The sequence below is a fragment of the Apostichopus japonicus genome, chromosome 3 (assembly GCF_037975245.1).
Source record: "Apostichopus japonicus isolate 1M-3 chromosome 3, ASM3797524v1, whole genome shotgun sequence".
In the NCBI taxonomy this organism is placed as follows: Eukaryota; Metazoa; Echinodermata; class Holothuroidea; order Aspidochirotida; family Stichopodidae; genus Apostichopus; species Apostichopus japonicus.
Window position 1 is genome coordinate 2,761,874 of NC_092563.1, and position 16,405 is coordinate 2,778,278.

Sequence of the window (16,405 nt, forward strand, 5' to 3'; positions counted from 1 at the left end):
TGAATTGTATAACCTACATTACAATGCTTTCCTATGTCATGGGAAAGTAACTGTTGATGCTTTCATTCATTCATTTGTGAATATGACTTGAATGAAATTAATTTCGAATAAAATTAGTCTTGTTTCATTCAGAATGCCAACATTTAGGTATAATCAAATATAGCTGTGTACTGGACCATGCACAGAGGTTGGACAGTAGCTATTCTGGTTATGAAAAGGAAACAATGGCTTACAAATGTATATTGAGAACACTTGGTAAAAACATCACATAACAATTCAGTTCACTAGATTGACCAGTCCCATTGAATTGAGGGAATTTGCTGGTGTGTTTCCTTATGACAATGATAATTATTCCAATGAAATCCATAATTCTTTGGGCTAATTAATGTTCATTTGGTGGAAAATATGAGTATGTTTCATCGTGATCAATTGTAACCTTTACTATGAGACACAGTTAATTTGATAAAAGTGCTGGGAATCAGGAACTAAGGGGACAATGTTAATATCATACTGTGTCACTTTAAGTACACTTGCCTACAGTTTCATATGAGCATATAATCAAATTAAAAATTTAATTTGGCAATTCATTTAAAGATATGTGAGTGTACGAATCTAGCGAACCTAACCTAGCATTCATAAATAGTTAAGTAGATACATCAGCATTTTCTCTTCACATAGATATGCAGTGTACACAGTTTATGAAGAGAAAGCAAAAATCAAACATTTTACTTGTTATTACAGTGACCATAAAGCTACATATAGCATTGTTGTCACTTGTATCAGCGAAGATGTAGGTTACAACTGTTGATCCAACAGGGAACGTTTGACCAGGACTACTGCTTTGAGAGACGATTCTGGTTTCACTAAGGTCCATTGCACGAGGCTCTACCCAAAAGATCGTCGGATCTGCTGCTCCAAGTTCAATCATTTCTTGTATGTCAGACGGACAGTTTAAAATTTCTGGAGGTGTTGTGTCGTCTATAAAGTGAAAAACATATGGAGATTCCACAGCACTCTATTAATCTAAATAAAACAATGTTAACAATAATTACAGCCAACAATCATACGTGCTTGTTATGAAAGAGATGCCTGTGGGAAACATGGATCCGACTCCCTCCCACCCCTTCTCCCTGTCACAAGCTGATAAAATTGTATGTGATGGTTGCATCATGTATTTGACCTTCAGATCTTATAGTGCATCTTGAGTTACATTTATTCTCACATTGATTTTGCACTTCTGGGATGCTCTTGCCAGTGATTGTTTCCGAGCAGAGACAGATTGTTTACGATTCAGATAATTCCTATTAACTTCATGAAATTCCTTTGAAACCGAGACGATCGACACCTCTGTGATTCTTGAAGGGGTACTCACCTGTGGTTACCCGAACGGTGAACACACATTCTGCAGTGTTCATACTGCTATCCGTGAAGGTATATATAACAGTTGTGTCCCCCACTATGAAGAACTCATCTGGAGCACGAGTTCGGGAGACATCAACGGCACCGGACAGATCTGTGGCAGTAGGTTCCACCCAGGTGACAATTCTTCCAGCTTCTCCTAATTCAACAATTTCCATAACTAAGACTGGACAACCACTTATTTCAGGGTCAGTTGTGTCAGCTGCCAGAAAACAAATCATAAAATTATCTTAATGCAAATGGCTAAAGGTAAAAAGCACATGTACTGTATACATGTACATATTCACATTCATAGATGTGTGTTTGAACAAAGTTTTCAGTACAAGCTTCCTGTATGAACCAATTATAAATTAGATCTGTTCTCGACATTATAATTGGGATATATTATTTCACCATCAGCATAATTCTTTTCTGTATGTATTCATAATTGATTTGGGTACTCTCCTAGTTATTGAAAGTGACAAGTATTGTTCTCATCCGTGTACACTGGGAAACTTACTTGTGATTACAACTACGTCAAATGTACAGAAATTCTGGTTATTCGCAGCATCGGTAAAGGTATAGGTAATAGCCATTGTTCCTACAAGGAAGAATGTACCAGGGTTTTGATTGACATTTACAGTGACAGGATTTGACATATCTGTTGCGGTTGGTGGAGTCCACGTCACAAAGGTACCAGTTATTCCCAACTCTACTTGCTCTACGACTGGTTGTACAGGACACCCCGTTATTGAAGGTGGGGTAGTATCCACTAGAAAGCAAAAACAGAAGAAAAAAAATGTAACTCAAGTTAGCTCTATTAATCCCTTTCTTAGTAAGAAACTTGGAAAATTTCAACATCTGTGAATTAAAGATACATATCTTTTGGTTAAATTTAAGCCGTCTGTGCTATTGGTATGCAATGACTTACAGGGATATTCCAGTGATCAAAATAGTACATTCTCCATTTCTAGTAGATGGAAATCACATCCTGAATGCATGTTATTTTGAAATGTTTGGCAAATCTGTATGAAAACTTTTGGCAAGAGTGAGTGACATCACAATAGCAGTTGAGTTTTGAAAAAAAATTGTTGTTATAATGTGTAATTATTTATCTATGAAAAGGAAATAATGCATGCCAAAACCAAATCCCTTTTTAACAACCATGTTCTGGGTATAAATTTAATGTTCAGATCGTTCAGATTCTATTATAGCAGTTTTGAGGCTTAGGAATGTTGTATCTCATAAAATGCTGAAATTGATACGGTCCTGTGCACAAGTATAATTTATGCATCTTCACATTTGTGTAGCAATATGACCATTCTGCATAGTATTTGGCTTTGCGATACTAGATAAATTACTTCCCTATGTTTAAAGTCAAATGGGGTTCAGACTGAAGAAATTTAGCATACAAGCCTGTTGTTACTATGAAATTAAAGATACATCTGACATGACATGACATTTTAAATACATCTAGATAGGTTCAGACTTAGACATTTAGCAGATAACCTGTTGTCACTACGACATTACGACATTTAAGATACATTTAGATAGGTTCAAACTAAAGACATTTAGCAGACAAACCTGTGGTTACTATGACATTAAAGATACATCTGACATATGACATCTGACATATAAGATACATTTAGATATGTTCAAACTAAAGACATTAGCATACAAACCTGTGGTCACTATGACATTAAAGATACATCTGACATATGACATCTGACATATAAGATACATTTAGATATGTTCAAACTAAAGACATTAGCATACAAACCTGTGGTCACTATGACATTAAAGATACATCTAACATATGACATCTGACATATAAGATACATTTATATAGGTTCAAACTAAAGACATTTAGCAGACAAACCTGGGGTTACTATGACATTAAAGATACATCTGACATATGACATCTGACATATAACATACATTTATATAGGTTCAAACTAAAGACATTTAGCAGACAAACCTGTGGTTACTATGACATTAAAGATACATCTGGCGATGTTATTGCTGGCATCAGAAAACACATAAGTGACTGTGGTCGACCCAACGATAAATGGCTGTCCTGGCTGATGGGATCTATCGTCTAATCGTTCAGTACCCGAAATATCAGTCACGGTTGGTTCTACCCAAAACACTGGGACACTGGTAACACCTAGCTCAACAGTCTCCAACACACTCTGAGGGCAACCCATAACATCAGGGGGTGTGGTGTCGACTGAAGAGATAATGATCAAATTGACTTAGACATGCATACATAATTATACTTCAATTAATATACATTTGAAGAAAATATAGCTAACTAGTCATGTAGGAGTTACAATGGCAACAAACTAAAATGCACATTGCAGCTTAAGCCTTGGATCAGCTATGCATATAGGGACCCTTTAGTAAATAGAGTTTCTCCATGACTTGATTCAATGGAAGGTTCAGAAACATTGAAAGCAATTTCTTAACCATCAATCATATACAACACTGCATAATAACTCAACAACTATGAACCACTGATGAGTGGACTTCACTCTACACCATGCATACTGTGAACTCAATAGAACAGCTCTCAACCTATATATCAGTTGATTAGATGTCTACACCATGCATACTGTGAACTCAATAGAACAGATCTCAACCTATATGTCAGTTTAGTAGATGTCTACACCATGCATGCAGTGAACTCAATAGAACAGATCTCAACCTATATATCAGTTTAGTAGATGTCTACACCATGCATGCAGTGAACTCAATAGAACAGATCTCAACCTATATATCAGTTTAGTAGATGTCTACACCATGCATACTGTGAACTCAATAGAACAGATCTCAACCTATATGTCAGTTTAGTAGATGTCTACACCATGCATGCAGTGAACTCAATAGAACAGATCTCAACCTATATATCAGTTTAGTAGATGTCTACACCATGCATGCAGTGAACTCAATAGAACAGATCTCAACCTATATATCAGTTTAGTAGATGTCTACACCATGCATACTGTGAACTCAATAGAACAGATCTTAACCTATATGTCAGTTTAGTAGATGTCTACACCATGCATGCAGTGAACTCAATAGAACAGATCTCAACCTATATGTCAGTTTAGTAGATGTCTACACCATGCATGCAGTGAACTCAATAGAACAGATCTCAACCTATATATCAGTTTAGTAGATGTCTACACCATGCATGCAGTGAACTCAATAGAACAGATCTCAACCTATATATCAGTTTAGTAGATGTCTACACCATGCATGCAGTGAACTCAATAGAACAGATCTCAACCTATATATCAGTTTAGTAGATGTCTACACCATGCATGCAGTGAACTCAATAGAACAAATCTCAACCTATATATCAGTCTCGTAGATGTCTACACCATGCATGCAGTGAATTCAATAGAACATATCTCAACCTATATATCAGTCTAGTAGATGTCTACACCATGCATGCAGTGAACTCAATAGAACAGATCTCAACCTATATATCAGTTTAGTAGATGTCTACACCATGCATGTATCAAGGCCAAGCTTAGAGTGCAATCTTTTTGTATTCACAGCCATACACAAAGCCTGTACACATTCCTGTCTATTGTATCAAGGCCAAGTTTAGAGTGAGATCGGATCGATTCTGACCAATGTGCCGCACTGACTTCACGTCTTGACGTAAGTCAGTGTTAGATTCAAATTTCTGGAAGGACGGGTCAACTTTTCAAGCATTTTATCACAGATATTAAAATTCATCACAGTGCAAGGCTTAGGTCAATGACCGAAAGGACTGGATCCCAAATTTCACTAAAAAATTCCTTTAACAGTTGCAACATTATTACTATTGCACTGAAAATGTCTGGTAGAGGAGGGAAATGTCACTTTACGCAAATATAAATCGCCTCCACAGTCAAAATTGATAAGCGATAGCAGTACAAGCATGTCTTCATTACTAGGTTTTCAGGCCTAGAATTTCACAATATTATCCACTTGCTATAAAAAAACAAGTGCTTAAAAACCTACTGGCTAAAATCATATTTCCATTGGCATTTTTTCTGAATTACAGTAAATATTAGTTGCTGTATAGGCTTATGAGAGCAACCCAATTATATATCAAATCATAATAAACAGCAACACAGGTGTCTGTTATATACAGAGTTTAGTTACTGCAGCTTTAACACAGAGTTATCGTGTGTTTATATTTTGAATGTCTATACTGGCAGAAATATGTAAAAGCCAATCTTCTTCTATTGGCAAAACTTCACTTTCATTAAGCCAGTAAATATTCTGAATATGAGGCCTGTTTTATGTACTTACTTGTTGATATAGTTATTACAAAGCTGCATACAGCCATGTTGTTGCTGTTATCCACAAAGACATATCTAACTTCATTATTTCCCAAAAAGAATTCGTCATTTGGAGCATTGCTTCTGTCAGAGAGCACGGCAAATCCAGAAACGTCAGTAGCAGTGGGTTCTGTCCATGTGACAGTGGTACTTGTCTGCCCTAGTTCAATGATCACTTCAAAGTCTGCAGGACAGCCACTGATGATCGGTCCCATGTTATCAACTAAGGATGTATAGATGTTATCAAGATTAAACAACTATCAAGGCATAGAAAGTATCTCTTAGAATTGATTTAGAAAAAATATGTTTAATAAATATATTGATGCTTATAGTGATAGTAGTAGTCGCCATTACACTTTGGAAGTTCGATTCATCGCTCTCAAAACCTAAGTTGCGATTACTCTACTACAAACTAGCACTACACATAATCTGCTTTTGAAATATAACTTAAGCTATCAAAAACAACACTAAAGCAGTTTGTCAGCAAATATTGCAATAAGTATACAGCTTCTCACAATGTTAGACTAGCACTGTGCTGTGATAAAATTGGCAAGCATCTGCTCCAGTTAGATTCATGCAGTAATACGCTTGTTCTGAAGTGCAGCATTCAGTCCTAGCAAGGTTTAATCAGTGCACATAATCGCAAGTTCGTAACTTATTAATCTCTTACGATTGCCAAAGTATTTATCATTTCTTCAGACATGTTTACAATTACTTCATTACTGGCCTGGTTCACATTTAACTGATGTCTGATAGAGTGTGACGATATGCGGTGGAGTTTCATTTCAATGTGCAAAATATGTGCCTGCTATCGCGCTAGGCTAAAGCCTAGACTAGAACGTTGAACATCCTACAGAAAACTCTTTCATAATGATCATCACACCCCTACAAGGTGTTACAACCATTGTTTGCATGTTTGCTTTTATTAGTGCTTGTAGCTGTAGTAGCCTCGTAGATTCATTGAAAAGTGTTTGATTTACTATGGATGATTTTAAGAAACGTAGATTGGAAATTGTTTACAGTTTTTGTAGATGTTTTAACATGATTTAGACACCACGCATTAAGACACGAAAGAATCAATGAAGACAATGGATCATGGAGAAAGATTTGCTTGGACTATTTCTGCAATGTAAAAATCACAGTGATGAGGTCATATCTGTAACCAGTAATCGCAGTAATCGCGAGAAGAGCTATGCGATTAATCGACTTCAAAAGAAAGAGTCGACTATCAGCACTAATTGATACTAAAATCACATACTACAATGGATATAATAGCTAGTCAAGTGTCACTTAAAATACATTTACAATCTCTGCCATGCACTATGCATGGCAATTAACGTATAGTTGTAGAATACCTGTTTGGGCAACAAAGAATTGGTAAGGTAAAGTTACACTTCACTGATTAACATAACATTTTGCAATTTGGAGGACACTTTGACCTGAGAGCTACCAAATGCTAAGCAAACTAAGATTAAAATTTATCAAACCAAGACACCATGAAAGACGTTTACACCAAAGGGAGGTTACAAAGCAAGAATCAAGTGATTCTCAACCTAAAACCAGGTATTTGAGAGGGTTTAAAATAAGATTTGGAAAATTTCACCTTTTTTTGTACCTTTACTTTGCGCTGGCACTGCAAGCAGAGAAATGACTATATAGGGATCAAAATTAACTCAAAAATCTGAGCACCATAATATTCAATTGGGTCAAATAACCATAAGAGGGTGCTTTTACAGTTTCAACAATTCTAAATCATAGCTTTAGAAATGTGTTAGAGGTTTGATAAAATGCCTGATATTGGTCACCAAAGAAAAATATCACAGCTGCTTGGATTTCAAGCAAAGTTCAATGCAAAATGCAACAAAGTTTTTCAGATTTGATATGAAGGTATCAAGAACAGCAACTATACTCACAACAATGACTGACCAATACATAGCAAGACCAACAGGAGAGAGTGAAAGAGAGAACGATAGAAAGTGTGAGATTAATAGTTTGGGTTTACCTGCTGTTACAGTGACAGTGAACTGACAAATAGCAACATTTCCAGAATCATCGATAAAGGAATATGTTACATCTGTTGACCCAATGGTAAAGAAAGAATTAGGGTCATTGGACCTAGACTGCAACCTTTCTGTTCCAGAAACATCAAAGGCTGTGGGCTCTATCCATGAAACCATCCTACCCGGAGTTCCTAGTTCAGTGAAAGCTTCACTGTCAGCAGGGCATCCAATAATGGTGGGTGCCATAGTGTCAACTGCAAGAGATGATTATACACAAAATAAACAATTATGATCCCCAAAATAATAACCAAAATTATCCCCACTTGATTACGAGGGAATGACTTACCTTCTGGAAAACTTACTTATGCATTTTCCCACGCCATCAGTGCTCAACTCATAAAAAAAACTACCACCAACCATACCGTAGCCTTCCAAGGGCAGCCAGTCTAGCCAGCTGTCTGGCTAGATCCAGTGCCCTGGCCTGGTCATTCAATACCACCCATAAACCTTAGCGTGTGGGGAGGATGGGCGGGATCCAGAAGGTAAGTCGTTCCCTGTTAAGCAGCCACCACTAATCAAGTGGGATAACTTACATCGGGAACTCCTTACCTTCTGGACAAATTACTTATGCAAGGGAAAGTATCAGTAGTAAGAAGTCCACCATCTGGGCCTTCGACAAAAAGGGCAGGTCCGGGACCAGACGCACTTCATGCAGTTCAGTTGCGTGTGAAGGGCCCTCTGACGTCGAGCCGATGCTGCCGCGAGAAGAAATGCCGTCTTCATAGACAACTCTAACAGAGGACAAGATGGCATTGGCTCAAAGGGGGAGAAGCCAGGAGGTTGAGGACGGCTTTCATGTCCCACAAGGGGACCAGGGATCTAAGCCGTGGCCGTTTCAAAGCCTTGGTACGAACCAGGGGATGAAGGGATCGATGGATGAAACTGTAGCGACCCCCGAAACCTCTTATTATTGACCTGCTTCCCCTTCTCAAACTTCGCTGTTAAAAGGTCTGCCACATCCCAGACAGCTGGACATCTTGAGGTCTTTCTTATGATTGCTTAATTGTTTGATCCTGTAATAATAAAACTTTACCTCTACAAACACTGCCACTCAACCAATTAAACCCAGAGTCAATACTGATAGGGTTCCTTACAATTCCTTACAATCAGATTGTAAAATTTGATTTTTTGTGCTTTTCTGTTTCATAATTTAATTTATCTCTATGAAAACTAAACAAATATACAAAATAGGGTGGTAAAGCAAACAGACATTGTGAATCCTGATCATTTGTTTGAATTCCATTCTAGTTAATCATTTCTTTCCAAAAATGTAAGCGTAACTCACTTTTACCACTGCATGTTTTATTTTACCTTAACTATCATCATAGGGTATTTACCTGTTCCAACTGTCACACAGAATACACAAGTAGCTGTATTTCCAGAATCATCAGTGTATAAGTACGTAACAGTTGTATCTCCCAGAGGAAATAGTGTCCCAGGAGCACGAGATCTAGAAACCAGCTGATCAGTCCCAGATAAATCTGTTGAAGATGGTTCTGTCCAGGTGGCCCTACCCTCTGTCTCTCCAAGCTCAACATTGATAAGTACATCAGTAGGACAGCTATTAACAGTCGGTGGGGTTGTATCGACTATGGAATAATACCACATTAAATCAAAACTTAAGTGTTTGTCAAATGAGTTAGTAGTCTTTGGAATGCACTGTAATATCATTAAATAAGAAGATATAAGTTATAATATGATTAAAGATCTTACCAGGTATAATCCATATGTAGAATACACAGATAGCAATATTCCCAGAAGCATCACGAAAATCATAAGTGATTGTTCTATGCAGACCGACAACGGTAACTGCAAAAAATATTCCTGGAGCATCAGACCGAGAGAAGAGCATTGCTGTACCAGAAATATCTGAAGCAGTCGGTTCCATCCATGATATTACTCTCCCCGGCTGTCCCAATTCAATTGTTTCTGTGATGTTTGCTGGGCATCCACTTATGGTTGGAGGCGTTGTGTCCTCTGTAACAAAATGAGCATATTTAGAGTGTGAAGGAAGTAATGGATATTGATTAGCAGTAAACAAATCCATCTTCAATAGAATTTATTTGCAATAGACTCAACCCTCACAGTGCTTTTCACCAATAAAACTTGCAAGATAAACAGCATAAAAACAAACAAAGTGAGTTCCACATGAATCACATTCCCTCTTAAATGCCATGTACATATTTGTTTTTTTTTAAATAATATTGCAATTCTAAAAAGCATTTGTTTGGAATTATAATAGAGAGATACTAAAATATAAATGAGTCAGATAAAACTACATAAACACTTAGAACAACAAAGTTAAGTGTGAGATGTAAAAGAGGATGTTGGAGCAGCAGGCTGGGACCTATTACAGCATCTGAGATGGATCAAGTACTTTACATTATGCAGCAAGTCCATCTATAAGCCATGTTAATAGTCACAGGCAGGGTTGTCACCACGCCGGGCGGCGCCGGGCGGTGCTACCCAGCTCTCAAAATTTCCGCCCGGTACTCAAGGTCAATTTCAGCCTTACCGCCCGGCACAAATTAGCCTACAGTACCGCCAATAAGTAACTTGGTAAAGATTAGCGCGATTCGGTGCAAAACGCAGCTTAACTGTAATTAACCCCGCGGATCACTGTCACAAATTACCCGGCTCTAAAAATGGTCTGGTGACAACCCTGGTCACAGGTAACACATGACAATCTTTTTAGAATGCTCTTCTGGTTGTCCCTTGGACACCCAGGTCTTATTCTTTGGTTGTCTGAACAGCAAATGTGGTTTTCCACAAAAATGTAGCCAAAAATACAAAGAATGACCAACATACACACTGTAGGAGGGATGTTTAGACTTGGTGAAGTTATACAAGAAACCACTGAGACAAAGCATGGCTATCAAAAATAAGTCTGGAATGGAAAAGGCTTAGAAAGAAAAAGCTGGAATTGAAAAGGAACTCGTACATGTAAGATGAACAAATCTAGTCCTTTATAATTTAATTGAGAAAATGAGTGGCAAGAATGGTTATATCTGAACTTCACCAAGTTTGAACAAGAGCATCAATGATGCAGTATCTCAATACTGGAAGTTTTAATTTTGATTCCTAATTTCAAATCTTTGCTCTGTCTCTACAATTATCAATATCAATCATGGCACAACAAATATATAACTTGCATTTTTGCTACTTTGCCACGAATAGTCTCTGCAGGTTACACTTTATCCTGCTAGTCTTGCCTTTAGCGCTCATTGCCTGTTAGTCGAAAGAACGACGTTGCAAGGTTTAGTAATGTCATAGAATATTTAAAAACTTGTTTTTCATGTGGTATCCTTCATCTTAGGTCAGTCTCTGTTGGACTTTTTGGTCATATAGTTTGATGTCAATGACAACAGCCAAATTAGAAGAGGCGAACAACTCGACCATATTCTTGATGCCTGCCTTGAGAGCTAGGCCTATTGACCTACTGTATGTTAATGTAGACTGTAGTGGTGACTACCATCAAAACTGTGTCCACTTCTAGATATCAAAACAACCCACGTTTTTCCATCTCAATTTTTCGGACATGAAGATTTCATGGATTTATGACTTGGAAAAAATAATGTAAAAGAAGATTACAAGTTTTTATATGCAAGTGATGGGTGGCCTCCTCTTCCCCTAATAGCCACCTCAGTTCCTCTTCATTTTGTTATTTTATTTTAATTCTTTTTACATTTGATGTCAAACATTACAGGTTCAAAAGAAAGCTAAACATACTTCTTATAACCTTATACATCTTAGGCCTATATCCTTATAAATAAAACATAACCTTATACAATTTTTATTGTCTTATCAAAGTTGTGATGCTATGGCCGGCTCCTCTTTTATACGTACCCATCAAACAAACTTACCCTGGTCCTTCCTAGGAAAAGCTGTCTGAACACCAGTACAATGCTAATGTGGCTATCACTGAAAGCGTAATAGGCCTAGTGGCCTATATATATATATATATATTTTTTTTTAAATTGCACTAGGCCTACAGTAAATAGCCTTCAGAAATACAAGAATGTGTATACGTAATTATACAAAATACATGAAGGGCAATCAAACAAACTTATCATGGCCCTTGCTCTGAAAAGCTACCTGAACACCATTATAGTGTTCAACCGATTATGCATAACAGAAAATACCGATTACTGATTATTTTTTCATAATCGTACCGATTCCGATTATTTGAAAATGAGAAAATATCCCGTTTATACGAAATCGGCAATAAAGTTTGACAGAAACAATTATTGTTGTGATTTTCCCCAGTTTCCTTTTGCTTCGTTGTTATACAAGGCTCTAAGGTACCATTTTGTATGTACCAAATTACCTCTGGAGTTTCTCGGAAAGAAATTTTTTTTTTTTAAATTTCCAAAATACGGAGATATGACATCCTACCTAGTCAGCACTGTGCTAAGCGAATGGCCTAACCACCTCGACGTAAATGTCACCTGTTAATGGCTTGAAATGGGCTACGAATAGTTACTCAAAATATCCATCTCAAAAAGTATCTCAGACAAACCATCCATCTGCAATCTTCACCAAAGTGTAAATTTTAATGACATATTGCCTTCATTCCGACAATATTTTGTACTTATTTTCAGTATTATACCGTTTATGAACAAATAGAAATGTTACTTGAAGTTAAACATACCTATTCGTTACCTATATAACTCCATTCAGGTTCAATTAGAATGTGTAAGCTTAGGCCAATCAAACTGAAAAGCAAATTGTACCATCGTAACTTGTTTAAAATTACTCTAAAATGTAATACCAGATTGATGTAAAGAAATAATAACAACTAGAAACTACTCCAATATAAAATATAACATTCCCTCTATAAGACATATCACTTACATTACCTTCCAAACAAATGCCGATTTCCAGCAAATTGAAAGTTGTAAACTAAGCTACGCAATTTTTTTTTTTTTTTTTTTTGCAAACCGATGGTTAGGCTACATTTCCCATTGACCTAGTGTGGTTGTTAGGCTAACATGTGGTCGAAGATTGCAGTTTCCGTGGATATTTTTAGTTTTTATTTGCGACACAACTAGAGCGAATAAACAGATGTCAAGTTTAGATTTCCATGCAGTTGATTTAGTGTGAAGTAAGGCTACTATGTGGTCGGAGATTTGTGAGGATTTTAGGTTATTTTCGCTGGTACTGCAGGCCGTAATTTACCACGGGAAGTTCCCGGTGATTGTGCGCGACCCTCTCGCACTGCTTCAAATTTTGATGCGGGGTGAGAAAACTGTTTGCGCGATTCGCGATGCAATTCCTAGCTAAAGCAAACGCATGTCACAATTAATTTTACACAGACACCTGATATAAAGAGGGCGATTTTTTTATATTTCATTTTTCTTTTTCGCACTCGTAATTGTGCTTTAGGAGGGCTTTTTAGCACTTGCGAGGGCGAATCGCCCGTTGCCCCCGCTTATTTCCTACCCTGTCCAGCACATTCCTGAATTCGCGAAATTGCTATTGCTGCTATGCTTACTGTGCCAAGAAATATGCAGCCAATAACCACGAAGGAAGCAAAATCGGCGACCCTGGCAGCCTAATTTGATGAAAGTATACACTGTGAAAGACGTATAGGGGGTGCCTTTTTTTAATATTTCGTAGTAAAAGAACAAACCTAATTCATCAGTTGATATTTTCAACTCCAATATGTTTTTGAATAATGATATTTTCACCTTCCATATGTTTTTGAATAATCGGTATGACATAACTGGTATTCCACGTAATTTTTACCGATACCGATTATGTACCGATTATGCAATATTCGTACCGATTCCGATTCCGATTAGGTCAATCGGTTGAACACTACACCAGTACTATCCTTAAATGGATGTTACGTAGAATTCAGCAGTACAGAATGTAATTAGCATGCAATACACTAACACCTCGCGTACCTAACTACAGAACAGAAAATTGTTCGCGAGGGTAGCCATTTTCGTATATCTAACATGTAGCTGTTATGAGTCATAGCCAATCTGCTACAAAACAGACTTGGGGGCGGGGCTTAATCATCAAAAACGGACCTTTTTACTAAAAGTAGGGGCGGCAGCTCAGTGTTGTTTTAAGAAAGAAAAATCATTTAAACATCAAATAAAGCAAATAAAAGCCATTAAATGTCATATACATGTAGTAAAATTCTTATTAATACCTACCTGTAAACAACAAATGGAAGTTTAAAATTTTAATAAAATATATAATACATAGGACCCTATCTTAGACGATACCACTGTTGAAAGACAGTTCTATTCTATTCTCTTTCATAAAACATAAGTTTTGGAGCGTGTGCAAAACAGGTGTGACAAAGTGTGTTTTCAGTCCAAATTGGCCCGATTTGGACATAAATCGGTGAAAAAGTCACAGAATGAGATACAATTCTGGAATAAAAAATAGTAACTTTTGTTGGTCTATATGATATATTCTTGCTCTGGAAATTCCAGAGAAAAAGAACTTTGTTTGAAGACGCTGAAAAATTTTTAAGAGAAGAGAAAGTCCCACTTACTGTTACAATATCTCTATACATGTAATGTATTGAGATAAAAATTAATTAGCTCTCTTCACAGAAATAAATCTATAAAGAATGATAAAAATATAGCCATGTAGTACCACAGACAGGACTGATTAGACTTGTCAAAACACTCTACAAATCAAACAAGTAATAGCTAGAAATAGATCTATAGAGAATGATAAAAATATAGCTAGGGAGGACCAGACAGGACTGATTAGACTTGTCAAAACACTCTACAAATCAAACAAGTAATAGCTAGAAATAGCTGTATAGAGAATGATAAAGATATAACTAAGGAGTACCACAGACAGGACTGATTAGACTTGTCAAAACACTCTACAATAGACTTCATATGTGCATTGATCAAACAAGGTGAAATGTTATAGTGGTTTGACATCAAAACCACAGTAAAACAAAGCAGTATTATGTCAGGATTAATTGCATAGACAAAAGGAGGGGAGAAGTGCCTGGGTACCATGGCCTCCCACCTTAGACCATCAGTTGGGGGATATGATACAGTCAGGGATTTCCCATTCAGCCAGGGAAGAAACAGACCAATACTACAGGTCTAACTCCCCTCCTCTAAATTTTTAGAAATCCCTAAATACCCTTCATATGAAACTGCTTCAATGACCCCAGGGCAACACCTTCCCCCCTCCCTGTTGAAAATCCCTGATTTGCATTTAGCCCTCCCAGGTTCAGGCCCCCTATCTAATGAAGTGAGGGGAATTTTAAATTCATTATTTATTACCACAACCATCTATTTAGAGCTACTAATATAGACCTAAATTATATTTAAAATAAAATTCTTGACAGGTTTGAGTCTGTAGTCAATTTGGTGCATTGGAGTTATCGGTAGCAAATTGTTCAAAATAAAGCACCACGGTTGATGTTACACCCAACTCTGTTTCTGCCCTGAATTCATTTGTACACTGTTCAATCTGTCGGTTTACTGTCCTCTGAAATAAAAAACTCTGAGGTATTCTGTCAACCGTAACAAGAAAGAACATAAATGGGAACTTATCAAAAAGATTGCATGTTGTCAGAGATAAGTTACAGAAGAGCATCTGAAATCATGAAATAAAAGTTCATGACTTAATGTAAATAATGAAATGACAGGAGTTTTATCTAGGGACACCTTCTAGAAGAAAGGTAGTGAAGAACAGAGGAAGTGATTTAATACCTGTAGTAACAGTAACAATAAATGTACAATTTGCCTCATTTCCACTTGGATCAGTGAAAACATACACAATCGGAGTGGCCCCCAAGGGGAAAGAATCGCCAGGTCTTCCAGTACGAGGTAACAAAGTTGCTCCTGCAAGGTCAGTGGCAGTGGGTTCTGACCAAAACACAACACCATCTAGAAGTCCAAGCTCAACGACAGTTGAAGCCCCTGCAGTAGGACAGTTGCTGATTGTTGGAGGAGTTGTATCAACTGAAATTAGACATCAACATTTACTGCTAAAAGTAGGACATTTTCAGGTAACAAAAATTTCACTTGGCATTTCATCAAATTTTCATTAGAAGTACTCACTTAGTACAAATTAACACATTTATTGAATATAGCTGTACAAGTTATCCTTGAGATAAAGGTGAGCCACATACTCTATACACTTCTGATCCTGACAGAGGTCTAGTAATGACAGATAAAAGACATAAACATACTTGTTGTTACTATTATAAGGAATGTGCAGCTATTGCTGTTCCCATCAGGATCCACAAACAGATACAGACAACTAGTTTCACCGACAGGGTACGAGCCGCCCGGTTGACAGGTCTGAGTCTGTAGTAAATTTGGTGCATTGGAGTTATCGGTAGCAAATGGTTCATCATAACGCACTATGCTTGATGTTATACCCAACTCCACTATTTCCGTGACTTGGCCTGGACACTGGAAAACCTCTGGTACGGTACTGTCAACTGAAATACAAAGATTTTGATAGGTTTCATGCTTTGAAAAAAAAACAGAATATTGTGGCAAGGAAATGGACAGTTAGAACGAAGTGTTCATACTGTTCAGTAGAGCTTCCTCTATGTAATTAATCATAAATTAGATCTGTTCTCAACCAAATTTCTGTTCCGACGAC

General features: G+C 37.1%; 1 protein-coding gene across 5 annotated transcripts in view; it reads right to left on the minus strand.

Annotated features, from left to right (window-relative positions):
• The window catches only part of LOC139960011 (uncharacterized), an 88,799-nt gene that overhangs the window by 46,475 nt on the left and 25,919 nt on the right, over positions 1-16,405 (minus strand). The window contains exons 11-20 of one of the 5 annotated variants that reach the window (XM_071958011.1): positions 15,984-16,238; positions 15,502-15,753; positions 9,512-9,775; positions 9,136-9,387; positions 7,741-7,992; positions 5,710-5,961; positions 3,377-3,628; positions 1,919-2,170; positions 1,373-1,621; positions 730-978 (exon numbers count right to left, since the gene is read on the minus strand). In XM_071958011.1, coding sequence (XP_071814112.1) covers positions 730-978; positions 1,373-1,621; positions 1,919-2,170; positions 3,377-3,628; positions 5,710-5,961; positions 7,741-7,992; positions 9,136-9,387; positions 9,512-9,775; positions 15,502-15,753; positions 15,984-16,238 — 2,529 coding nt within the window. The remainder of the gene's footprint in view (positions 1-729; positions 979-1,372; positions 1,622-1,918; positions 2,171-3,376; positions 3,629-5,709; positions 5,962-7,740; positions 7,993-9,135; positions 9,388-9,511; positions 9,776-15,501; positions 15,754-15,983; positions 16,239-16,405) is intronic. The other 4 variants (XM_071958030.1, XM_071958020.1, XM_071958038.1 and 1 more) reach the window with 4 other exon arrangements.